Below are 26,764 nucleotides of genomic sequence, written 5' to 3'. Positions count from 1 at the left end.
TATTAATGCCCTTCTGTGATGGGAACGGGGGAGCTGAGTATGAGAGGAGGTGTTTAAGCTGAGACAGGAGGCAGATCCCAGAGAAAGCCCTTGCTGAACTACTTGCTGGGATAGACACAGTCCTGTGCTCTGAACATCTCCCCTGGTGTCTGTTATCTTAGCTTCCTGCTCCCTGCAAACTAAGATGATAACCTCCACATAGCAACATGGCCCTTTATGAGGTAAACTCAAGCAAAGGACTTGCACACTGTGTCTCTTTCCACCTCAGAGCAGGAGGTAGTTTATTTCTTCCTAATAAATGGTACATTAAACCCCAGGGACTATCAGTGAGGTTTCCATTAGGTCTGGGGGAGAAAAAAGGAGGAGGGAGTTCATTTTTTCCCCCTTCTAATCTGTGTAGTTGAGTGAAATCAGAAGGGAAACTCAATCCCCTGAATATAAAGAGCAGAAAGCTTCTGAAAAGTCAGGACTTTTCAAAACTAAAACGTGATTAAAAATGCAAAAAAAAAGCAGTGTAGATAATTTTACGGAACAGCAGGGGCGATTGGGAGGCACTTATTAAAGAACCTGTTAAAGTAATTAGCGATAAAAATGGAAATTTGAAGCATTTCTGTATCTCTTAGATCCCAGAATAAGTTCAGGCTGCAGTGAGTCAACTTCCTCCCTCTGATCCCCTTCACTCACAGCCGAAAGCCAAAGGGACACTACACCACGGGAGGCCTAGGACTGAGGGCAAGCCACAGCCACCATCAGGAAGTGGTTCTGCACTTGCCCACACGTCTGACAGGCCTGCTGTGGAAGCCCCAGCCCCCATCAGGTTTCTTAGATTCTGTCGCTCTGAGAGTGTACTGTGTCTGAAACATTCCTGGTGGGTTTTCTTTTTGTTAAAAGACCCTCACACGAAGATCGGGAGGCTTGCCCCTGCCAGCGGAGTTCCCGCCTTCACAGTCACTATGCAGATTGCCACCTGGCACACACTGGATCTTGCTGTTAACACTCTGCCCACCCTTCTAGTCTCTGTCACTTCCCCCTACAACTCCTGTTCTACTGAAACGTCTTTCTTTGTGAGAGAGGATCTCCTGAGCACAGATTGACCTCTGTGTAGCTGAGAATGACTATAAATTTCTCATTCTCTTGCCTCCAACTTCCAAGTGGGAGGATTACAGGTATTCACCATCATGCACAGTCTATGCAGTGAATGCCAGGTTCCGACCTAGTGCTTCAGCCATGCCAGTAAACATTGTACCCACCGTGTTACAGCCCCGCCCCTCTGCCGCAATTTCTGCTGGGTGTTATACCTTTAGAATTCTCCTTTTGTCTGTTCAGTTTAGACACTTCATTGATCTCATAAGCTGAACTAATGGCCTTCTATATGTCTGCCATAGTTCACAGTCAGGATACTGCCCACAGGAGAGGCTTCATACATGTAGAGGTTCCCAAGGGAACTGTTCTCATCCATCTCCCCGCTGGTCCTCACCGGCAGGTGTGCAGGACACCATTCATGGACCTGTGGCAGATAGGACCGGCACTAGATGCTCTGCTCGGCCACCTATGCTGTGGAGCCCTCAGAGAAACTTTGTAGCCGCCAAAGTAAGGCAGAATGCTTGCCGAGGATTGGGGTGTGAGGCAAATCGAAGTGTTGTCCGGGAAAATAATCGTTGTAGCAAGGATTATTCTGAAAGTCAGACCCAAGTGAGATCACACCATGGAGGGTATCCTTGTTAAATGTTTCCAGAAGAACATTTGAAAGACATTCCTTCTGCATCCATCTGCAAGATGGCAAGGTCAGATAGTATGTTTTTTATCTTTATATCCCAAAATGGAAAGTAAGTCATAATTAATTAAACATCAGCCTTTTACCAAAAAAGATTTTTCTGTCCTAGGCTCAAATTTTTGTGAATCTAAGAAATGACCACCTAATACTCTGTTATATAACATAAAGTTATATAATATTCAGTTTTATAATAAATTCTTAATGTATGAGAACCAAAACCCATGAAATGCAAACCCGAGAATCTGCAGCAATCACTCTTGGTGGAATTTAGAAGGTCTGGTGAAAATCGTATTTCTGAGAGGGCAAAAATGTAAGTCTCGTATGGGAGGCAAAAGTGTGAGGGGTTTTGATTTTTTTGTTGTTGTTTTTGGGTTTTTTTTTTGTGTGTTCTTGGTTTCTTTCCTTTGTGCGTGTGTGGGGTGGGAAGATTGTTTGATAAGTAAAGCTTCCACACAGAAATTATACTCCTCAGACTAAGCTATTTGGGGTAATTTTATTGAGCTTCCCTTGAGCAGTTCCTACACATAACTATGAAAATTGCTCTATTACCCCACAGAAGGAACAAAACGTCTCCATCCTGCTCCATCCAATTCACAGCCATATTGAAAACACTTCCCTTAAACATAGCACACAGATACGTTATACCTCATACACACGATAGGACCCTTCAGGATGTCGGCAGTATCAAAAGGCACTCAGAGGATGTCTAAGACTGCCGTCCAGATTTGCCTTCTTTGTGTGGGGTTGGAGGGAGGAAGGCACAGCAGGGGATGCACTGCACAGTGGCAGCACAGGGCTCCATCAGAGGAATAGAAATGGGTCCCTAGAAGCTTGGCTGGCGCTGTGTGATAGGATCAGCTCTCTGCAGTGAATGCAAGTCCAGTCAGAGCAGAACGATAGCTTAAATCAGCAGTCACAAGAGGCCAGCAGGGAAGTGCAGCGGGTAAGGATACTTACCCGCCTGACTCCTCAGACCCCGGTGGTTGAAGGAGTAGATCTACTTCTAACCAATCGTCCTGACGTCTAGATGTGGCCTGTGCAACGTGTGTGCTCACCCACAAAGCACACACAAACACACACAGACACAATAAATGATTACAAGCTTAAAATGAGAAAAGAAAATAGATTTCAAAAGAGATCGAGTCAGGCTCCAGGTCACTAGATGAGAGGAAGGGTGACCAGTAAGCAAGTGCAAGTCCAGGAACAGCCGACACAGAGGCTGGGGCGGGTGAGGAACAGACCTAGACACAAGTGGCAGGAGCAGAGCCATGATAACAGTGGAGAGAGGAGAGATCCCCAGAGGTCCCTGCAGTTCCTGTCTATCTCCCAGTGTGTTTCCATTATTAGTTACTTTTCTCATCCCTGTGACAAAATACCTGATAGAAAGCAGCTTAAGGGAGAAGGGTTTGTTTTGGCTCACAGATTAAGGGGATAGTCTATCGTGGTTGAGAGGGAGTCAAAGGTAGCTGGGTACATTGCACCCATCAGGGAGCACAGAGATGGGAAGGCTGTTGCTCAGCATGCTCTCCCCTCTCTTTCTCTTTCTCCTCTCTCCTTCCTCATCTCTCTCCTGTCTCCCCCCTCATCTTCTCTACTCTCCTCTCTTTCTCTCTGTTTCTTCTCTCTCTCTCTCTCTCTCTCTCTCTCTCTCTCTCTCTCTCTCTCTCTCTCTCTCTCTCTCTCTCTCTCTGGTCCAGGGCATGGTGCTACCCACAGTTAACCCTCTTTTGGAAACACCCTCATGGACACACCCAGAATTGGATTTCTATAGTAATTCTCAATCCCACCAAGTCGACAGCTAAGATGAGCCTTCAAAAGCACATTGAGAGTAGTGGTCGGGCAAAGGTGGTGGGTAGGCTTATGTAGTTCCTATGATAGAAGCAGACTATCTCGTTTTGTAATTAAGACAGGAAATCCCACAACTGTGGGACCAGAAGCCTTCTCTTCCAGCTGAGAGATTTTTCTTCAGAAAAAAAGGAAGAGAGCAACTCTGGGAACATAAAATGGGATGTGAGTTGAACATTCAATAATTAGTTTTTTACCAAGTTTACTAAAGCAGGATGATAACAGGCTAAAAAATATTATTTATAGGACTGAAGAAATGGTTCAGCAGCTAAGAGCACTGACTGCTCTTGCAAAGGACCTAGGTTTAGTCCCCAGCACACACAGGGGGCAGCTCAGAGCTGCCTGTAATGCCAGGTCCAGGGAGATTAGGTACCTCTAGCCTCTAAGGTCACCTGGACTGGCATGAACACAATTAAAAATAATAAGACTAAATCTTTAAGGATATTCATATCCACCCTCTGTGACTGAACCTAAGCATCCATGTTGATGGAGCCCATTATTCTGATGTATGCCATGCTTATTCTTATGTACAGATATTTGCTTTGTTTGTGGTCCATGAGTTTCTACGGATGTACTTGTCTGTGCATGCATGTGTAATAACAAGAAGTTGACATCGTATGTCTTCCTTTACTGCTTTCCACCTTATTTGTATTCTTAGTCTTATGTGTTTATTGTGTGCGTACGTGTGTTGTGAGTGTGCGCATGTGCTTCTGTGCATTTCCACATTATTATTCATGCTGGTCCTCTCACTGATCTTGGCACTCACCATTTCAGCTCAGCTAACTAGCCAGCAAGCCCCAGGGATCCTCCTCTCCATAGCCACTGCTCAGCTCTAGGATTACAGACATGCACTCGGAGCCTGACTTTCTACATAGGTTCTGGAGATCAAAACTTGAGTTTTCATTCCTGTGTGTGCTAAGCCATCTCTGCAGCCCCGGATGTTCCACTTTTAATAAGAGGAGGGAAATTATGCCCGTGATTGTAAGGTTAGTAGATTAATTATCTTAAGGAATATGAATGAGAAAATGGAACCCATGGCTACATTATCCTTTTGTTTTGTTATTTTTGTTTTTATTCAAAAGCCAAGCTATTAGCTTCTGAAGTCCTGGCAGGGAAACTGTCACACCCTCCTTTCCAAACTTGAGGACATACAACAGTAAAAATAAGAGTTGTTTATCACTTTCTTTCCGTGGGCCGCCTAGCACAGTTCCCATCGCTCCCCAGACTTCTCAGATGAAGAGCTCAGCTCTCACCTCACCTTGTACCACTAAATAAAGTCGTGGTGTTTTCCTAGCCTTAGCAATCACTACCTTGAAGTTAAGACATCATCACGTACTGAGTCCAAACCTAGGGGCAGAATTCTGTTAAATGCAATAAGCCTTCAGTGAGCATCTGAGAAACTGCAGCCTGGTAAATAATGGGAGAAGCATAATGGAAAACTTTGGCCCTCCAGCCTGGCTCTGCTGGCTCTGATCTCCACTCTCCACAGCCATCATTAACCACACAGCTGCAGCATCAGTCCCTGCCACTCTCCAGGGAACACTCACCTTGATCCCACCAGCGAAAGGACAGCCCGTCCTTGGCACAGTCTGTTGAAGAGAACATTCCTAAGCCTTGTCTTCCAGATGCAGACCTGTGCAGAGCACAGAGCTGGCCACCTGTGTACCACACACACACACACACACACACACACACACACACACCAAGAAAATACTGATCTGATGTACAACTTGGCTACCAGCTGCCCTTACCTTGCTGGGTTCTTGAGTCTGCACTTGGTATTTTATGCTAGTAGGAGGGTGTGTCTTGGCTATGGATTGTGATATAGCTTAGCTCTTCAAGAACTTCGCTGCCCCCACTCCTGCACACAGTGACTGTTGTTGATCTCACTGAAACAAAGCTGAAATTTGTAGTATAAGAGCTCACGCTGTTCTGCTGATAAAGCTGTATATATATATATATATATATATATATATATATATATATATATATATATATTTAATGTGCATACACATGCCTATATATTGTTCTAGTCAATATTAACTACTAACTTGAAATAGCTTTCAATCATTTGATACAAAATAGTCTCTGTTGAGTAATTGCCTTTATCAAGTTGATCTGTGGATGTTTCTATAAGAGATTTTCTTGATGCATGAAGGAGAGCCCAATACTCTATGAGTGGTACTATTTCCTGTGCCGGTTTATCCTGGGTTGTATAAGAAAGATAGCTAAGCATAAGCCTTTGAGTGATCCAGTTAGCAAGTCCGACTGTGACCTGGAAGAATAAGTCAAATGAACCCTTCCCCCTCCTACATTCTTTTGGTAAGCGTGTTTTTACAACGTCAACAGATAGGAAAGTAGAGCATATACATATGTACATTCTTATTGAATATCTGCCCTGCATACTGCCAACTGTTTATTGTAAATGAGAGCAATATCAGCCAGGTGAATGTTCTCTGTGATAGCAAACAAGCTCCAAATGAGTCATGGCTCAAGCCTAGTAGGCATTGTTCTTTCTCACATGAAGTACACAAAAACATTTTTGGCTGTGGAGTGCTTCTTTTCTAGCTGTTGGCCTCTGTTCGGTTGGGCTCCATTTCCAACAACAGGTTGTTGTGTTTGGATTGGCTGCATTAAGCCAGTGGAAGGGGAAAAACACATAGAGAACCATATAGGAGAGGTTTGCGAACCAGAGAAGGAAGGCAAGCATCTCTTGCTCATATTCCATAAGGTAAAAAACTACATGCCACGTTGCTGGTTCTACTTGCAAAGGGAAATGGGAACTGAAGTCCACCTGAGTGCCTAGAAAGAAGAGTGTTTAGATTCTGTGATACCTGGTCAATCCCTTCCTGAAAGACGTAACAGAAATGAAGGGCTAGATCTTCATTCTTATGCAACTGATCTTCTGGGGATAATAGAACCTAGGACGGGAAGTGTTACAGGATTTGTTCAGGTCCAGTAATGGTGTACAACAGATAACATGTCAGAGTAAGAGGACAGAGTGATCCATCTGAATGGGAATTCATCTGTGTCTAGGATGGATAACCTTTTAGATGGGGTTGTTTGCAGTGCAGTCCTGAATAATGTGTAGCGAGAACAGGAAAAGGATGCCACAGAATGGTGGGAAGTGAAATCATCAACTCTGATGGGAGAGGACGTGCTTCTGACATAGTGGGGCCAGGAGGGTGGGACTGTCCTGATCAAAGAAGTTTGAGTCAAAGGTTTTTCCAGCTCTGTTCTAGAGATTTGGAGATGTGAGTTTGGGAGTCTCTATTCTAATACCAAGTGGAATCTTGGTTACTAAGATAAGGTAACAGATGCTGTGAAAAAAAAAAGAAAATCTTTCTGGCACACAGTTCCAGGATATAGTCCATTATGGTCAGGGAGTCAACATAGCAGGAGTATGTGTGTCTGTATCTGGTTTTGTGTCTGTGTGTATCTGTCAGTCAGTCTTTCTGTCTGTCTGTGTATATGTGTGTTTGTGAGTGTAGCTTTGCCACCCTTTATATCTAAAACAAAATGCATCTAGGAACTTTCTAGGTTAAAGATGTGAGGTTTAAAATGGATCACATAAGAGAGTGCATCCAGAGGGACACTCTCAGTGAGCTGTGATGGAGAATTTACATCTAATTAGGTAAACTCTAATTAGGGTTGTGTCATCCTGGCTTCCTCTCTTTGACAGTGGCCTTGGTTAAATGTTCCATGATGGTTGTGGAGGTGGCCCAGTGCAAAAAGTACTCAATTTGCAAGCATTGAGGACTTGAGTTTGAATTCCCAGAAACCGAGTAAAGCTGGGCACATCTGTATTCTCAGCCCTCCAACAGGGAGGTGAGAGGCAGAGATAGTAGGATGCGTGGGTCTGGTGTGGGCTGAAAAGAACAAGAAGCCCTGTCCCAAGCAAAATGGAAGGAGAAGGCTAGGTTGTGCAGCTATTCTGAGATTGTCACATGTGCACTGGAGCAAATTTGTTTCTGCATTCTCATTCTCTCTCTCTCTCTCTCTCTCTCTCTCTCTCTCTCTCTCTCTCTCTCTCTCTCTCCTCTCCTCTCCTCTCCTCTCCTCTCCTCTCCTCTCTTCTCTTCTCTCTTCTCTCCTCTCTCATAATGGGCTATACCCAGGAACTGTGCACAAAATGAAACAAAACTTTCTTGCTTAAGTTCTTTTTGCCAGCATATTCTGTTGAAGCAACAGAAAGAGAAATAAGACAGGTCCCTATTTCAAGGGAATAAATTGATCAGTTGGATAAAAACCAATGGCACAATGCATCACTGAAGAGGGTAGACTTTGACACACACATACTCATGCACGATGTGCAAGGGTGACATCATATATCTGAGAAGAGTGAAGCACAGCCATGAACTGAATGAGAAGTCAGATATCTAATCTTCCCTCAAATCACATGATCTACCACTCAAATATCACCATTTCTTTTGTTTAATGTCCTTTCCCATAACCACTTCTGCTGTTTGCATATTGATAAATGTATCCTTAGGTCTTAAAAAATATAATTAGTTTGGCACTCTCTCAATCTCTTAAACCTATATACGAATGGAGAAAATATAAAGAACATCGTTTTCTTTCTGAACTGTAATGAGTGTTAATTGGGTACTCATTGAATATAATACACTATGACAGGTTCTGATTAGTTAACAATAAAGATGATTCTAATATTACACACAAGAATCTTAGATTCCAGAGAGAACTTGAGAAAGGAATTATAAAAATCAAGCAGAAGCAATATCATTGTGCTAGTTACCTATTGGAGTCTGTAAATCTTTGGATTTTCTTAGCAGCGGGTAGCAAGTTTTGAAAGTACCTCTATAGATACATACAGAGAAAGAGGATACAGGTGTGAGACAAACAAGTCAATAAGAAATTGAAACTGTTGATAAGGACAACTGGTCTACCCTGAACAAGGGGGAAAATATCATTACCGTTGTATTAAGATGAGGTCTAGCCCTGCTACAGTATACATTGTTCAAGGGTGTCCTTCACAGATTTATTGAGTGACTAGCTAACCAAGTATACAGGATTCTCATTAAAGTTTACTCTAATAATATAAACAGATGGATGAAAGTCACTTTAATGGAACTTACATTTCCTATGACAACATAACCAATTTGCTGGGATAAAATAACCTATAAAACCAGTCCTGCAGTCTTAAGTGATCCTAGCATTCTTTAGTGGAAGAGAATCTAAGACATATATAAAATCTATTTCTTTCTCTGTCCTCCCCCATGTGTGAGAGGTGTTGTGATTTATGTGTTGGGGGAAAACATGCATTCCACAACGTGCATGTGGAGGTCAGAGGATGATCTCAGGTGTTGGTCCTCACCTCCCACCTTATTTGAGGCATGGTCTCTTACTGTTCACCACTGGGTATACCAGGCTAGCCATCCATGAAAGAGTCTCCTCTCTCCATCTCTCATCTAACCAGAGAATTACAGAATTACAAATGCTTGTGCTGCCGTGTTCAGATGAAGTGGGTTCTGGGGATCCAATCTCAGGACTTCACACTTTTGCTTCAAGCCTTTCTGAGCTATCTCCCCAAGCTTTGGATCAACTTCTCTGTGCAACAAGTCCACTCTATGATACAAAGGATGTTTTGACCCATTATTTATTAACTTGATTAGAACTTTTTGATGTCTAAAATCACAAAATTTGTAACTAAGACAAACCAGGATAGAGATCTTTTTTTTTTTTTTTTGGTTTTTCGAGACAGAGATCGTTTTTAAAATGCCACCAGCCTGGCAGAAACATGACACATAAATCATAGGTTTTATTGTATTTACAATTAAACAAATCAACTTTAGTGTCTACTTGGAAGCCTTAGCAATTAGTATAAAGATTAATATAGTGAAACATCTCTGCTGTAGCGGGTCTCCCAAACAAAACTGATATAAAGAATTCACTATATAATTTAATAGCATGTAAGTATTAATGCACAAAATCTTCTGAGTCCCCAGGTCCCTGATGTAATTATTTTCTATTCACATTAATTGTTCCAAGCAGATGACGCTAATGACTTTCAGCTGTAAAATGTGTCCAAAGGAAGATTTCCTAGGATCAGTGCTATTTAAATATAAGGTCACTTTTATAATTATTCACTTAGATTTTAAGCCATGCCTGAACATAGCAAAATTAACCTTGTGACTATTTTTACTTTTTTAGTGAAACTATCAAAGCTTAGTTTTCACACTAGCTAGCCAGCGTATAGGATATAAATGATTTTCCTACTACTTACCAATATTCCACCTACTACATCTGTGGTGTATGTCTGGGTGTGTGTGAAAGTCAGGCATCATCCTTGCGGGAAACCTGCTACAGAGAGATGTTTTTGGAAACAGCGTCTCTGGCTGGACTGGAAATATCCAAGTAGGCTAGGCTGGCTGGCCAGTGAGGCCCTGTGTTCCTCCTGGCTCTGTCGTCCCAGCTCTGTGTGTTTGTAAGCACACACCACCATGACTGTCTTTAATCAAAAATTTTATTTTTTTGAGTTTATAATATAATTGCATCATCTTCCCCCTTCCTTTCCTTCCTACAGACTCTGCCTTATTCCCCTCCTGCTCTCTTTCAAATATTGGATACATTTTTCATTGTTACTATATACATACACACACACACACACACATATTCCTAGATACAGCAATACAACCTGCTCAGGCTGTATAATGTCACTTTATATGTTTTTAGAACTGACCATTTAGTATTGGCTAATCAATTGGTGTGCTCTTCCCTGGGTAAGAAAGACTATTTTATATGAGTCCTGGAGATCAAACTCAGGATTTCATGTTAGCACTGTAGTATTTTACAAACTGAGCCATCTCTCCAACCTGCCACATTTTTTTTTATTTTTCTTCTATGTAGTTTGATAGGCAGACTGGCAGACTGTAAAATCGTGATTGTTGTTATAAAAATGTAACCTGTAAATACGAACACACACAGAGAACTCTGATGATGCGTTCCGACATGATTTCTCCTAATGAGAAATATCAGACTCTTAGAAATCTTTCTATCCAAAGTCAGATTTTGAAACGAATAACCAAAGCAATGCTACCCAACATTTCTGCTTGGTTTCACCCTAGAAAATTCCCTCGCGTGTCATAGTCCTCTCATCTGGAGATTTACTCTCAGAGGCAGGACGGAGTAGTTCGACACCACCTCGGACAGATATTGAGCTGCCTGTGAGGTTCCCAGTTGTATTCATGGAGTGTTGTTTAGATCGTTTTTTTCCTCCCAGCAACACTGATGTCACAAACAAACCACAAGTTGCACCTCTGAAGCATCCTCAGGCAGATAGCAACACCTTCCTTTCTAGTGTTCTCTGAAATTCAATAACGTGTTCCCCAGCCGATAGAATAAGCAGGAACTGTCACTCTCTGAAGAAGTGTCGTAAATCTTGGCTTTGTCCCCAAGATAGCGTTTTGGGCATTGATTACATATCAAAGTCTCTGAGTAATGGGCAAGGGGCTTTTTATTCAAGCCCATGTCTCAAATTATTTCACTCACTCTTATGACATATTATGTATGAACTTTTAAAAATGCATGGACTCTGAACTTTCCCCCCTGTAGTTGGGGTTAGCTTTGTGCTTGTTTGGTAAAATTTGAACTAGCATGGCTTTTAACTCTCATTGACCTAAAAAGATATAATTGGAAAAAAAACACAACAGCCATATACATACATACTGAAAAATATTAGGCTTTAAAAATGACTTGAGCAGTCATGAAGAACTGAACTTTTGCCATATAATTTTATCCGTTGCAGATAATATGTTCTGTATCCAATATAAATATTCTCAAGTTAAAATACTACCACTTTCTATATCTGCAAAGACCTCACAGCCCCTAACCTGTACTGGGACCTTAAGATTGTGAATCTTGAAAATGTATAGCTTTTATTAAAGAAACTCCTGGCTTTGGTCTCTTTGTTTCTATTTATCATATAACTGAAACTGTAGCTTTTATATTGCAAGTATCATAATAAAACTATCAGAGAATGTGAACCATTCACGTTGGTTAATCCAGAACAGAATGAGAAAGACAGATTTGTAGCGGAGCAAATGATGCATTTTACCAGGTAAATGGATGTCCATAAGATAATGTTGGAAATGAAACCCATATGCCCTTTCCACAAAGAGGGCATTTAATAATTACCATCATGTATTTCCATTGACTGCTATGCTCAGTGGAATGTGTGGTGTTCTGTGGATTCCTGGGGGTTGGCTCCCTATCTGGCCCCTATTGGACACTGTAACATTATGGCTATGATTTGGGCTTGGAGTCTTACTTACTTGCAAAATATCTGATGAAAGCAACTTGTGTGTGTCTGTGTGTGTGTGTACACACACACTCACACTCACATGCATTCATAATAGTAACACCTAGAACTTCTTAATTCCACCAAATACCTGTTTAGCCTTCACAATTACCTGGTGTAGCAGGTATCTCAGTTACCTCCACTAACTAAAAAGAACACTGGACACAGAGGGGTTAAAGTAATTTCCCCCCCAAGTTCAAAGAGCTAGGATATGGAAGAGATTTGAATCACACCTCAGAAATGGCCTCCAAAGTCAAGTGCTATAGAACAGCGATAAGCTATAGAACAGTTAATAGAACAGCTATTAACCAGAGTAGACAAAGGCTGGCTCATAACAGCAAACGTCAGAGTGAAGCTAACTTTACAGCCATGGCGATAGAATTCTCTTCTACATGCCTTTTAAATTAAGCCATCAGTGGCAACAGTGGGTCAAGGATGGAGTTTCACAAATGGAGGATTAGCTCTACCATCTCTTTATAGAGAATTCCTCTCTAACCAGCTACACATACGTTTGGTTCCCTCTCCAACTCATAGTGCTGGAGATGAAAATGGGTCCATAGAAATGACGCTGAGGCAGAATTACCTTGCAGAACTCTGTTAGAAGAGGCGTAGGCTCACAGCTGAGCCCCCAAATCAGAGAATAGTAGGGACGTTGGTTATGGTGTGCATCATACTAGGACCCCGAAGAGGGAGAACTTTCACTCCCTTCAGTTTCCAGAATACTAATAGAGTTCTGGCATCATAGCATAGACAGTATACAGGCTTTGAGGGGAGAGAGCCTTCAATTCTATAAGACGAAGGGAATGACCAGTTCTTATTGACTTTATTGCATTTATCAGAAGTCCTATTATGGAACTGCTAGATCAGAGCCTTCAGATGAACAAGGTTCCCATATGATTTGCGTGCACATGAGCATGTGCATGTATTACTTCACCTGTCTGCTTAATCTCTTCCATTACCGCCAGCGTCACATGATGTGGCCGACTTTGCGCACCTCCCTTATAACGTTACACAGTATCTCTCTTGTGACTCAAGATCAACTCCAAGAGAGAGCTGGCAGTTCTTCCTCGAGTCTACCCATCTTCTCCATTCTTGTTTCCTGTCAATTAATTCATCCTCTAAAGGACATATGTGCTCGGGTAATACCCAAGCAGGAAGGTTTCTTTTTTTCTCAGGCTTAGGTATTGACTGAGTTGTACAAACAGGTATAGTTTTGCTAGACAGACTGGGTAGAGATAGGTGGGGGAGACAGAAAAGCACAACCTAACTGCTGTATCCTGGGAAAAAGAAGAACAAAAAGTCACCAGAACCCATGCAGAACATGGAAAGCTGTTGGAGGCGTCTAGCTCTCAGGCACCTGACAATGTGCAGACTCAGTTGCTCTGTGGAGAGTAGGTGAATCTATTGGAGTAAAGGCAGTTATAATTAACAACTGTGGCCATATAAATCTTATAACAAAGCATGAAAGACTAGGATAGAGGCCTGGGAAAATATTGAAGTAAAAGTGGAAGCTAATATGATATTTCTGGAATTTTACATAGGGTGAATTTTACATGTCTACACTAACAGAGGCATTGGTATCAGGTTATCCTGCAGAATGGAGCCAGTGAGGGCTAAGGATGTAGTTCATTTGGTAGAGGGCTTCCCTAGCATGTGCAAAGCCCTGGGTTCCATCTCCAGCACCACACACACTGAGCATGGTGGTGCGTGACTTTGAGCCCAGCAATCACAGACTAGAGGCAGGAGGATCAGAAGTGCAAAGTCATCATTGATGTTGTGGTTTGAATGTGAAATGTGCCCCCCTCCAAAGTTTGTATGTTTAAACAACGGTGCCCAGCCCATGGTACTGTTAGAGGTTGGGGGACCCTTAGGAGGTGGAATCTCGGTGGAGGAAGTCGGTCACTAGTGGTGTGACTTTATGTTTCATGGCCTACACGTCACTCACCTCCATTCTCTGCTTCTTAAGTATGGAGGCAACATGACCCGCCAGCCTTTTGCTTCCTCCACCAAGTCTTTGCTGCCATGATGGACTGCGTCCCTCTGTAACACCAGCCAAAGTAAATTCTTTACCCTCCAGGTCACTTTTGTTAGAGCATTTTGTCACAACAGGAAAGGTAATTGAGAAACTTGGCCACATAGTGAGCTCAAGACCAGCCTAGACTATATACAGCTCTGTCTGGGGAAAAAAGAAGAAAAGAAGAAATGAATAGAGCTGTTGGCTGACTATAGATATCTGTTAAGAAACAAATAGACTTCCCTTAACTAAATTATATCTAACAATGTATAAGGGCATCATTGGTAGATGATGCTGAGTCCTGCATCTTGAGAAGTTTCTCTTATCATGACACTTAGTCCCAAATTTCAGCAAGGAGAAATAAGGATATTAAAATTTCTTGGCATTTTCTTAAAAGATCACTTAAAGAGACCATTATGCAGCAATAATAAAGTATCTATAGCAAGGCAGATGAAATGATTGAGTGTTATAGTTATTGATTAGCTAGCAAATAAAATGTGGCCTCTGTACTCTGTGAGGTTTTAAGGTTTGCTACATGTACTCTCCCACCATGGCTGCCTGCCGGGCCCTGGCTGGGGCGATTCTCACCCTCATTTAGAATTGCATTTGCAGGACAGTGATAAGTACTCAGGTACTAATGGCACCCATAAAGTGTCAATAAATTGAATAAGTAAGAGGCTTCACACCTCGGCAAGTGACACAAAGACAGATGGCTCCCTACTGGAGACAAGGCTTCCTAAAGATTGCCGGAATTAGACGGTCAGAGAGAGCTCCTGTTCTCCATCAAGATGCTGAATTCATTTCGCCTGTCCAGTCTGCAGAGTTCCCTCCATTCCAACTGCAAGGTGGCCGTCAAGATGTGCATGGGTGTTCACCATGCTAGCTGTTGCCTGTGCTTTATGTAGGCCCCAAGAATTCTAACCACCTGGGCCTTCTGCATGAGTTCCTGGGGTGCGAGCTGTGGAGGGTTCTTATCATTCACACAACCCACCAGACATGAAACGTCTGTGGCGAGTTACAGTGGAGATTGGTGTCTTCTGAGCATCGTGCCTGCGGCGCGTGGTGTCATACAAGGCTGCACAGAGAGATTGCAGCTGCACGATAGCTGACTTGGAATAATCTCCCAGTCAGAGGGGAGCCAATGGTAGAGCTGCCCACTCCACAAATGAAGCCATTGAGAGAAATAAGCTCAAGACAGCAAATGTTGTAGCAGTGTATATAACCTGATCTGGACCATTAAGTAAAGCCTAATGCTGATGCTCTTGAAACCTATAGCCAAGGATGTGTCTTGTTCTATCTGGCACATTTGGGGTGTATTATTGTTGCTTTGTTTTGCTCTGCCATGCTGGCTGGAGATTGAACCCTGGACCTCATATATGCCAGTAAAACATTCTCCTACCAGCTATACTCCCTGCCCCCAGTCTTGATTTGATATTGATTTGATCTCTTACAGTATGGTTGGATAAAACGAGAACCTGGTGTTGTGATAACGATGCTCGTTTGAAATAAGTCCAGCACCTTCTGTAAATCAGATACTAACTATGTGCTTCGTGTCTAGAACCTCATATCACACCGTGGTAACCATAGACGCTCATCCTACCCTTGTGCTGACCATTTATGCTTGACCATCCATACTGTTACGATTCATTTTAAAAAGAGGAACGTGGCTAGCAAAGCTAAACAGTCTCCCTGGAGCCACATAAGAAGAAGCAGAGCCAAGGGGTGGAGGTGGGGGTTAGCTCAGTGGGTAAAGTGCTTGCCTTACAAACCTGAGGACCTGAATTTGATTCCTAAAACTCACATTATAAACCAGAAACAAATAACCATAAAAAACAAAGCATCGTGGTGCCTGCTTGTGACCTCAGTGGTGGGGAGACATTTACCAGACAGCCTGGTCTACTTGGTGAGGTCTAGACCAGTGAGAGACTTCTTAAACAAACACCCAAGGAATGACACCCTGAGATTGTCCTTTGGTCTTCACATGCTTGTGCATACACATACTTACATAGCCCTCCCCATGTAGGCCCCCCAAACAAGCATGCATGTGTGCGTACACACGTGCACACACACACACACACACACACACACACACACACACACACACACACACACATAGCAGAACCAAGAGCTAAGCCTAAGGTCGGCTTGGCTCCCAAGCCTGAACTTCTAGCCACTTACTCTAAGTTCCTTAGGTATTTCCTTCTTCTTAAGCCAAGATTTTGCTCAGCCCTGTCCTGCTTTTACAGGAACACCTCCAGAATGCAAAATCAGGAACCCCTGCCTTGCGACACTCGGGCTCGGGGGTCGTCGTTCCTGACCACCTCTGTCCTGGGAACAGCTGTAGCAGCAGTGAACTCTCCCTATCAAGCACCTGCAGCGAGTTCTCCAGTGACTCCTCCTACAAGTGGCCTGACAGGAAGCTCCTTGGGAAAAGGGTAAGGCTTCTGTCAAGCAAGTCAGCTTCGCAGAGAACAGGAAGAGAATCCTGTGCTAGCTGAAACTTGGTCGTGGAGGCAGAAGGGGCACTGGGAAGGAAGTGACGATTTGCTGAATGTTTGCCCACGGACCATGGAGACTGCCACTCATCAGTGCCGTGGGCTCAGGAAACACAAAGCGGGTTGGCTGTACATCAGAGAACTGCAGAGCAGACAAAGTACAGGGGCAGGACATAGGGAGCAAGGTTTTGGTGAAAGGGGGATCCTCTTCCTAATCACATGCCAGGAATGTCTTCCCTGGTTCTTCTTTTATTTTATTACTCTATTTTATTTTATGTGTGTGCTTGTGTGTGTGCATGTAAGCACAAACATCTATGTATTGGTACCAATGGAACCTAATAGTCAGCCTTTGTTAGCTGAGGAATCAGGGTGGTTCATGTTGTTGTTTGAGACACTTTGTCTCTGGCATGCAAATTGAACTTATCAATTTGTCTACTCTGCCGGGCCTGTGAGCCCCAGGGTTCCACCTGCCTCTGCCTCTTCAGGACTGAAATTGCACCCCCAGATTTTTTCGTTGTGGTTCTGGGGATCCTTGTTCTCATCCTTATTTGACAAGCACTTTACCAACCAAGTCATCTCCCTAGCCCTTTACCGGGATGTGAGGCAGTCGCTCCTGCAAGAGCACCTCCCATCTGCAGGGAGCTCACAGGGCTGCAGGAACCTCCGAGCCAGCTCCCTTGCATATTGGAACAAGCCAAGTCTTTCAAAATAGCTATTTTAGCAGCTCCTCAACTTAAAGGAAAGCAAAGCACACCAGAATGGCAACTGCGGATCTGAGTGTGGAGGGGTGAGTTCTCTACAGTCTGGATGAGTTCTTTCAGCAGTTTGGAAACCAAGAAAACTCCAGGCCTCATAGACTCCACTGGTGAGGGAGTAGCTTCGTCATCTGCTGAACCAGAGCTCTGAAAAGGATTCCAGCTTGCATTTTGAGGCTATTCCTATAGCCGCGGACTTCTAATGCAAAGCAGAGAACAGCTGCTTTACGTAAATTGCTCCCATAAAGAGTATTAATGACTGCCAGAGCCCTGGCCAAGCAGAGGCTCAGATGATGGTCAGGGAGGTTTGCTTGCCTCACCGTGTCCCTCAAGTTACTGGCTCCCATGACCCCCTACTATTCTCACTTTTTCTCTTTAAGGATTGCATGTTTGTGTGTCTGTGTCTCTGTGTGTGTGTTATGTGTATATATGCGCTTTTAGCCACAGAGGCCAAAAGAGGGCATTGGATCCCTTATAATGAGAATTTTGGGAGGGTGTGAGCTTCCTCCCCTTAATGTGGGTGCTGGAAGCTAAATTTGAGTCTCCTGAAAGGGCAGCTAGTGTTCTCAAGTGCCAAGCCCTCTTTTCCACCCTCCTCTCACTTTATTCTCAGACTGCTTCCCCCTCTGTCTCCAATGACCTTTTTTGAACTTCCTTTATTTGTATGTGTGCATGCATGTGGAGGTCACGTGTGTGTGCTGGTACTCGTGTGTATGTGCATGCATGTGGAGGTCACATGTGTGTGCTGGTACTCGTGTGTATGCGCATGCATGTGGAGGTGCACGTGTGTGTGCTGGTATTTGTGTGTATGTGCATGCATGTGGAGGTCACGTGTGTGTGCTGGTACTCGTGTGTATGTGCATGCGTGTGGAGGTCACGTGTGTGTGCTGGTACTCGTGTGTATGTGCATGCGTGTGGAGGTCACGTGTGTGTGCTGGTACTTGTGTGTATGCGCATGCATGTGGAGGTCACGTGTGTGTGCTGGTACTTGTGTGTATGCGCATGCATGTGGAGGTCACGTGTGTGTGCTGGTACTCGTGTGTATGTGCATGCATGTGGAGGTGCACGTGTGTGTGCTGGTACTTGTGTGTATGCGCATGCTTGTCTGTAGGCCAAAGGACAGCCTCAGGTGGTATGTTTGGACTCTTTGATCCTTCATTCATTTTTTTTGAGTCAGGACCTCTCTTTGATCTGGGACTCTGGGAGCAGGCCGGGCTGGCTGGCCAGCAAGTCCCGGGGATTCCCTTGCGTCTACCTTGATAGGACTAGGAGTAACATCACCCACTACCATACCTAACTTTTTTATTTGGGTTCTAGGGAACTAATTTGTGTCCTCATGGTTACATGACAAGAACTATCTGGAAATTATACCTACCCATCTAATTAGGTGGGCATGCTTCTAATTAGGGCAGTCTTTGATCTACAAAGGCAATCTCTCCTCTGAAACAAAAGAAAAAAAAACATTTAAGATCCTTCAGGGACACTCAGGTAGCCATCCAGCCATAATCCAAGTATACCTGTGGCAGTTTACAGCCTGTGATAATTCAACACACACTTGGTTCTCAGGGTCCCAGCTAGCTCTGTGTGGACCCTCAAGACATTTTGACGTCATATTTTTATAGAATTTCTGCAGTTTGTGCCTGGGGTCAGGTGTTCGTTTAGTATTGACTTACATAATAAATCACAGGATTCTGAACAGGAACACATTGTTAAATTATATAATAATGTGTGAGTAATAGCTTTTTTGAGCCCACAACTATTTTTTAAATATCACTTGTTGTAGAAACAGAAAAGCTTGTATAAAATTCACTAGCCTGTCTCAGCAGGGAAATCTGACTCTTATAGATTCGGTCACTACCATATGTGGCCCCCTCTTTAAAGTGCTATACAGATATTAACTCACTTAATGCTAATAACTTACTTAGGTTCTGATTTTTCTGTCTGTGTGTATATGCATGTGTGCATGTTGGGTACATGTGTGTACAGATATTTGTGTGTGTGTGTGTGTGTGTGTGCGCGCGTACATATGGAGACCACATGTCAACCTCAGTTATAATTTCCTTCATGCCATCCACCAAGTTCTTTCAGCACACAGCCTCTCACAGAACCTAGAACCACCAGCTCAGCTTGACTGGCTGGCTGCAGCAAGCTCCAAGGATCTACCTGTCTCTGACTCACCTGTGCTGGGATTCTAAGCCCATGCCTCTATGCCTGACATTGTTTAAAGTGGGTCCTGAGGATGATACTCAGGCCCTCCTGTTTACACACATTCTTTGCTGACTGAGCTATTCTCCAGCCCTGATTCTTCCCAGTTTTCAGTTAAGAAAACCAAGGTTCTGAGAATGAAAATGTCTGACTCTAGACCACAGGCATTTTTTTTTTCTGCTAATAGTTCTGTTATCCTGACCTTGTTGAGTCATCCTTCCATGCAGAGGGCTTATACCTGTTATTGGCATGGAGTTATTCCCATGAACACCCGCAATGCCTTCTACTGAAAATAAAAGAAAACTTAATGTTTTCCTGGAAGAGATGGAAAGGTACTGCCCCTAGCATATCAGAAGCATCCTTCAGTCCTCTGTGCTGCTCCCTAAGGTCTCTCGTCCAATTTTGTTGAACAAAGAATGTAGCAATTTCAGGAAATGGGCCTCCCATGTTCTCATGTTCCCCTGCCACCTTTCAAGATTGGTGCAAACTTTTCTCTGCTCACTTATGGGTGTAACCTCCCACGGGAGACTTGGGGAGGGGGGGACCGTGGTTTATCTCATCAGCAGATCTGCAGCCTCTGGCTTTAGTGGTGGATTAAAGCACAGCATGAACAGTCTCTGGCTGGAAGAGAAGAGGTGGCGGGTAGGAGCTGAGCTGACCTTCTGAGTGTTAAGCAACTCTACTGCTGTCAAGCTCTTGCAGGGCCCTGTTTTCTAGCTTCTCATCCCTGCTCTTAGTGTGACTCTCGGGACATCTTAGAAATACACACTATGGAAGGCCATTCTCTGTTCTGTCTAGAATACCCTGACTCTCTGGTGGGATTTCTTCTGACTTCCAAAGGAGCTTTGAATGGTACAATTTCCTAAAATTAAAGAACAAAACTCCAAGAGGAAAAGAGCACTGTCAGCAAAGCACATCTGTCGGCAGCAGCTCCAGGCACTGGAGGGTTTGCTGAAGAAAATAAATAATTGGACTTCAAGACAAATAAATGTGTGTGCTGGAGATAGCAAGAGTAAATTTTATGAAAATGGCTTAGATATAATCCAGTGTCCACAGCTTACAGAACAGCTCAGGTTCTGATGGAAGTTCCTGGTATATTGATCCTCTGAAATAACCGTATTTGTTCCTAAAGTCATCCACCATTAGTCATTTTGAAAAGTCCCCAGCAGGGATGGATAGGTGGCTTGGTGACAATGCATGTATACTGCTCTTGCAGAAGGCCACAGTCCAGTTCCCATCAGCCACATGGGACAGCTCACAACCACCAGCTCCAAGGACTCTAACTCCCTCTTCTGGCCCCCGTGAGCACCTGTACTCTGTGCACACACCCACACAGAGGTGATTTAAAACAAAATTATAATTTCTCAAGTAAGTCATTCTCTCAATGTCCCAGTATGCTAGTTAGTTTCTTATGTAAACTCTAAAATGCCATTGGAGAAACACCACTAAGAAAACCAGGGATTTCTGTTTAACACCAGATAGTGTAGAAAGAAGACTGGACATTGAGTTAGATGCAGTGATACAGCATTTAAATTAAAAATGGCAACCCAAGTTCATATTTCACTCTAGCAACTCTGGAGTGGAAACAAATTTGACAGGGTTGTGGAAAGTTATAGGAAAAAAAAAAAGCTGAGTCCAAATGTTTGCTCCAAATCTCTGTCTTTGAGACCAATTACAGAGCAGGCTTGCTGGACATCAGAGTCCCACAGCAAAAGGAAAGAGTCATAGTGTCTCTTACAGTGGTCTGAGATGATGCCATTGAAGGAGCATAGCAGTGGTTGGTATACAGCAGGTGCTCATGGTGGTCTGAAGATGCAGTTGAAGCAGCTTGCCAGTGGTTGGCATTCAGCAGGCACTTAATGCACTTTAGTTTACTCCTTTGCTTTTCTGCTTCTTGTTGCCAGTTCTGTGAGAATACACAAACGTGGGGAACACCATCTTTCATTTTCCATACACTTTTTGGAAATAAGTCTGGCATTCAGGTAGGTGGAAGGGCAAGAAGTTGAGCTGCTAACATCAGTAGAAGAGGGATGTAACCACAGGGATGGAGCTGCTGATGCCCAGTTATGCAGGTAGATATATACACATTTGTATGCAGGTGCGCATGATAACTTCAGACCCCAGTCCTAGACAGTCACAGAACTATCAGATGTTTGAGTGGCACACTGAATTGGTCCCTCTCCTAGCTCCTTCCTCTTCTGTGCCTGGACTCCTTACAGTGAGGCTGTTCTGCCCATTCCCGGTGCAGCTTGAGCGCTTACTTGACTTGTGTCCTTGGCCATTCTGTTCCTTCCACCTGGAAGACAGTTACTCCCCGAGAACTTTGGGTAAAGCCATGTGTCATCCGAGGACTAGTTAAGTCAAAAACAACAACAAAAACAAAAGCAAATGATTTTCCTGTGTATGCCTTTCCCCATCTCTCCAGATAGACCTATGAACCTCTAAAATAGCCACCCTGTTCCTACTTCTCAAATGTATTTTTTGACCCCTCACTCTGGTTGAATTTTTTTACTTTTAAAGACATATTCTTACATTCCATTTCTTTATTTCACCAAGCTGCTTAGCACAGGATCTCACAAAATCAATGTTTGCCGCATAGTTAGCATTGTACAAACTGTGTTTATATGTGAATATTTATCACCCACTTACACAAATTAAATCTACTGAGGGGCCTTTCCTTTGTTTATTTGAGATCCGTTTGGTTGAATCATCTCTGATATCTATTTTTTCTTTTGCCTAGCAATCATCACGGAACTGGGATAAAAGACTGAGTATCGATTCCTCGCTCCCAAGTGGCTTTGCCAGCCCTGCAGATGAACTACCTCCAACCCGCATCAAAGAAAGTCACATTTTGGAAGGGCTGAGGAAGCTACAGAAGCGGAAAGTGTTACTTGAACCACCGTCGGTGATAACCAAATGGGGCTATAAAGATTGCATGAACTCGAATGAAGGAATCTATTCTCCAGGAATAAAAAATAGCAGCCTCAAGGAGTATCCCTCCTGCCAACCACCTGGCCCAGGGATCCCCTGCAAGGGTCCCCATCATTCCTTTATCTACGATGCAGATTCCCGTGAGAATGTAGATGAAGACTCCCCACCCTCAGCTCTGCTGCAGGCAGCTCCCAGCCAGGGCTGCAGGATCCAGGGCAGTAAATTAACCCACAGTGTTTCAGACAGTCTATTTAGCTGGGAGCCACACGGAAAATACTTTTCAGAAGGTACAGCTTTAGTTCATATGAGAGAAATGCCTGAAAGACTAGTTCGTTGTGCTAGCCACTGTCCCTTGGAAAGGAAGTTATGCCCCAGCATCCACCTGCCCTGGGTGCAAAGGGACAGGGACCCACACAGGGACCACGTGGCCCTGAACCTTCATCTTTCAGACACAGATGACAATGAAACCCTAAATGAGCTGCACATAGAGAGCAGCGATGAGAGAAGTCCCTCAGACCTGTCATTGACGGGGGACACAGACAAGTCCATGGAGAACCTAGATGGGGGCTCTGGAAAGTCTGAATGGGGCTCTCAGGATGTGAAGGAAGACTGTCTCACCCGCTCAGAGACAAGGCCAAAGACGTTCAGTTTCATCAGGCAGCAAAGGGTTGTCAAGAGGACCTCTTCAGAAGAATGCGTCACAGTCGTATTTGATGCAGAAAATGGAGAGCCCGTTGAATTCAGCTCCCATCAGACTGGGGTTGTCACTGTGTCCAGGGATGAAATTTCCATCAACTCAGCCCCTGCCGGACCCTCAGAACTCACTCAACTTTTACCTCAGGGAACTTCTCCTTTACAGCCGGGAGCTACCGCAAGAGACTATCCTTTTTGGAAGAGACCTGAAGAAGAGACTGAGAAAAACATTCCAAAAGATGAGAACGGTATTCCCACGTCTCTGACTGACTCCTTTGACTCTCAGACTACAGTAACTCAGAATTCCCCACGACCAAAGCCCGCCAAACCAACACAAGGTGTAGCCTGGCAGAGTAATTCTAGACCGGGGGCAAACATGGGTGTCTGTGCAAAGCCAGGTCTGACAAAAATTCCTTCCAGAGGCAAGTCTTCACCTCAGAAATCAAAGCTGGTCGATCCTGTGCCAGCCACGCTGGTCCCTTCCAGTGACTCAGTGACTCATGAGGAGACACCAGCATCCCCTCCAGGGAAACTTCTGCATTCTTTCTGTGATGGACAGCCAGAATCACACATTCCAAATCACCCCACCCAGCTTCCTCATATCCCCAACATTTCCAACAAGAAAAATTGGATTCAGTGTCCCAAGAGTCAAGTTCCAGGGATCCTGTCACAGCGTCTCATGGGGAGTGACAACTGTGACGGATCCCCCACGAAGGCCAAACGCTGTGACTCTGGGCCAGAGTCAAGAGTGAGGTCTGCCTCCCCTCCACCCACTCCAGGGAGGTCAGTCTCCCTCCTGGTCAGAACCAGTTATGACTATTCACCGCAGCCATCACCTGCCAAACACGAAACTAGGGTCCCTAGGGACACTGTAGGTGCAGGGTTGAAATCCCCACCGTTGAAAGGATCCTCTGTCCCTGTCATCTCTCCCAGTCCAGCTGTGACAGAACCGCAGAAGAAGAAACTTTCTGTGGTCTCCAGAAAGCCCGCTTTCCCTCCCACTGCTCCCCCTACGGATACAGTGGTACACGCCCGACACCCTGAGCACACATCCTCCAACTCATTTGCTGCGATGGCTACAGCACCTCCAAAGGTCTCTCCAAAGAGAGGCATCCCCAAACCTCCCCCTCACCAGGCACTTGGAACCACACACATGGACACAGAGTTACAAATACCCAAGACTTGTCCTTCAGCTTATGAACTGCTAGAGGGAGCATCCTCGAAACACCTGTCTCCAGGGAGAAGAGGGCAGCTGAGTGACAGCTCTATGGTACCCCACAGGCCTTCCTTCTCAGGGGCGAATGAGTCCTTGACATCTCAGGTTAACAGTCCCTCCCCATCTTCCTCTTCCTCCAGAAGCCAGAGCACGTCACAAAGCCGTCAAAACCCTCCCGAGAAAGGACCGAAAACTCGCCTCCCTATCGGACTCAAAGTTCTCATGAAGTCTCCTCAGTTGCTCAGGAAAACGTCCATGGTGCCAGGGAAACAAGAAAAGGATAGTTTAAATGAAGCTTCTAGAAGTTCTGTGACTTTGAGCAAGTCTAACCCAGAGGACTCCAGAGACCCAGCGAGCCTGGAGACCTCAGGAGATAAGAGAACAGCAGCCTTGCTAGGTCCACCATGTCTGGACAGTTTAGCTAGGGGGCTTCCCTTAGAGTCAGCATTACCGGGGTCAGTGGAAAGCAGCATCTCCAGAGCTGATGGAAGAGAGGGCGTGGAGAACAGATCGGTGAAAAGATCCTTCTCATCCAGCAAGCCACACCTAAAGCCAGCTCTAGGCATGAATGGAGCCAAAGCTCGGAGCCAGAGCTTCAGCATCCACTTGGGAGAGAAGCCCTCCATGGCATCAACAGAAGGGCCAGGCAAGATTCGAACTCAGATCATTACCAACACAGCTGAGAGAGGCAATTCGCTCACCAGGCAGAACCTCTCCACGGAAGGGTCCCCAGGCAAGACCCCTTGTGTCTCAACATCTGATAATCTTCCCAATGGAGGGAGGCCGCTGGAACAGTCCTTCTCCAGACAGGGTTCCCTCTGTAGTACAGGGAGTTCTAGCAGCCAGCATGGAAGCCCAAGCAAGTTCCCTTTGAGGGTGCTCACAAGGCCAGAAGAGCTCCCCACCCCTGGAGTGGATGACCAACAGATCTGTAGCCAGGAAGAGTGTCCTGGGGTGGAGGTGGTATGTGAGCAGTCTAGCAGTGACCACCACAGGCATCCATCCACCCCATCAGACTGCCCTCAGTCCCCGCAAATCCCAGGGAGGATACAGCGTCCACACAATTTAGAAACAAGTGGGATATCCAAGCTAGAAACCTCTGGACGGCATCCAGATGTTTCTCCAGCCGGGACTGGTATCGTGAGCTCAGAAGCCCCCCTCTCACCCTCCATTGAAGAAAAGGTCATGTTGTGCATTCAGGAGAACGTGGAAAAGGGCCAAGCACAGACAAAGTCAGCCTCTGTGGAAGCGAAGCCCAAGGCAGGGCCTTCGTTCACCAGCTGGTTTGGCTTTCGGAAGAGCAGACTTCCAGCTCTCAGTAGCCGGAGAACGGAGGTCTCCAAAAGTAAAGTGGAAAAGAAAGACACAAAACTAAAATCGGAGAGGAAAAAAGAAAAGAAGAAAGCCGAAGTGCAATCCAAGGCAGAAAGTGAACTGAGTAGGGGCACCAAGGCGGGCGCCACAGCAGCAGCTGGTCAGAGTTCAGAGGATGGTTTGCCAAGCACACAGAATCTCAAAGCGTCCCAAGACATTTATAACGAAATGAAGTTGGAGCCAAGAAATAGACCCAGCCCTGCTGTGTGCTCAACAAAAGACGCCTTCATGACAGAACTTCTAAACAGGTAACACACTGGAACTGAGGAGGGCAATGTTGAAGGGTCCCCCTGCACCTCCAACCCAAGGAGAGCTGTTTAGCCCTGAGCATTAAATACCAGCCAAGCATAGTCTCCACACACACAGATAGCGTAATCTCTTATACATTAGCTATAATTTAAACAGTGAAATAAAAGTTAGTAATAAAATGATAATTTAGTTCATGTTTCTTTCTTAACCAAGCCAATGGTCTTTGAAATTAAAGAATGGTGAGTTACATCCAGGTTGATAGCGATTCAACCCACGCCAGGAACCGTGAATGTACCCACATTGCATGAAATGGAAGAAAATTACACACACGTTTGAAAGCATGCGGTTTCATTGATCGCATTGAGCAAATGTATACTTAGAACTTTCCAGAAGTAATTACTTTTCCTGCCGATCTTAAGCCAGAAATGTATTTAGCAATCACCCTTTGGCGTTGTAGATTCTGTCCCTCCCCAAAAGCAATTATAAAAATAAAATAGAGGCTATGGGGAGATGTCTCCGTCAGTAGTGTGCATGACTTGCAAGCATGGAGACCTGAACTCCATCTTCAGAATCCACATAGACAAAAGCCAAGCGTAGTGACACCTGCTTGTAATCCCATTGCAGAAGACACAGAAAGAGACAGACCTTGGACTTCTCTAGCCAGCCAGCCTAGCTTGCTTGGATGTTTCAGGCCAATGAAAGATTCTGTGTCATAAACTCAAGGTGGATCTCACCTAAGGAATAACACACAAGAAGTTATCCTCTAACTTGTGTGTGTGTGTAATGTGTAACACCAGTGCACACAAACCTGTGTGTATAGTGCACACTCACAATAAAATGTAATAAGATAAGTTATTACCTTCGCAAATATAAATTGACGCACTAGTGAAATATTT

General features: G+C 44.5%; 1 protein-coding gene across 3 annotated transcripts in view; it reads left to right on the top strand.

The window, feature by feature from the left end:
• Nckap5 (NCK associated protein 5) overlaps positions 1-26,764 on the top strand; it is a 791,944-nt gene that overhangs the window by 655,398 nt on the left and 109,782 nt on the right. For all 3 annotated transcript variants that reach the window (XM_075987773.1, XM_075987771.1, XM_075987772.1), the window contains 2 exons: positions 16,197-16,385; positions 22,146-25,867. In XM_075987773.1, the coding sequence (XP_075843888.1) occupies positions 16,197-16,385; positions 22,146-25,867 (3,911 nt within the window). The remainder of the gene's footprint in view (positions 1-16,196; positions 16,386-22,145; positions 25,868-26,764) is intronic.

The sequence above is a fragment of the Microtus pennsylvanicus genome, chromosome 10 (assembly GCF_037038515.1).
Source record: "Microtus pennsylvanicus isolate mMicPen1 chromosome 10, mMicPen1.hap1, whole genome shotgun sequence".
Taxonomy (NCBI): Eukaryota; Metazoa; Chordata; class Mammalia; order Rodentia; family Cricetidae; genus Microtus; species Microtus pennsylvanicus.
This window is presented reverse-complemented; position numbering and strand designations above follow the sequence as displayed.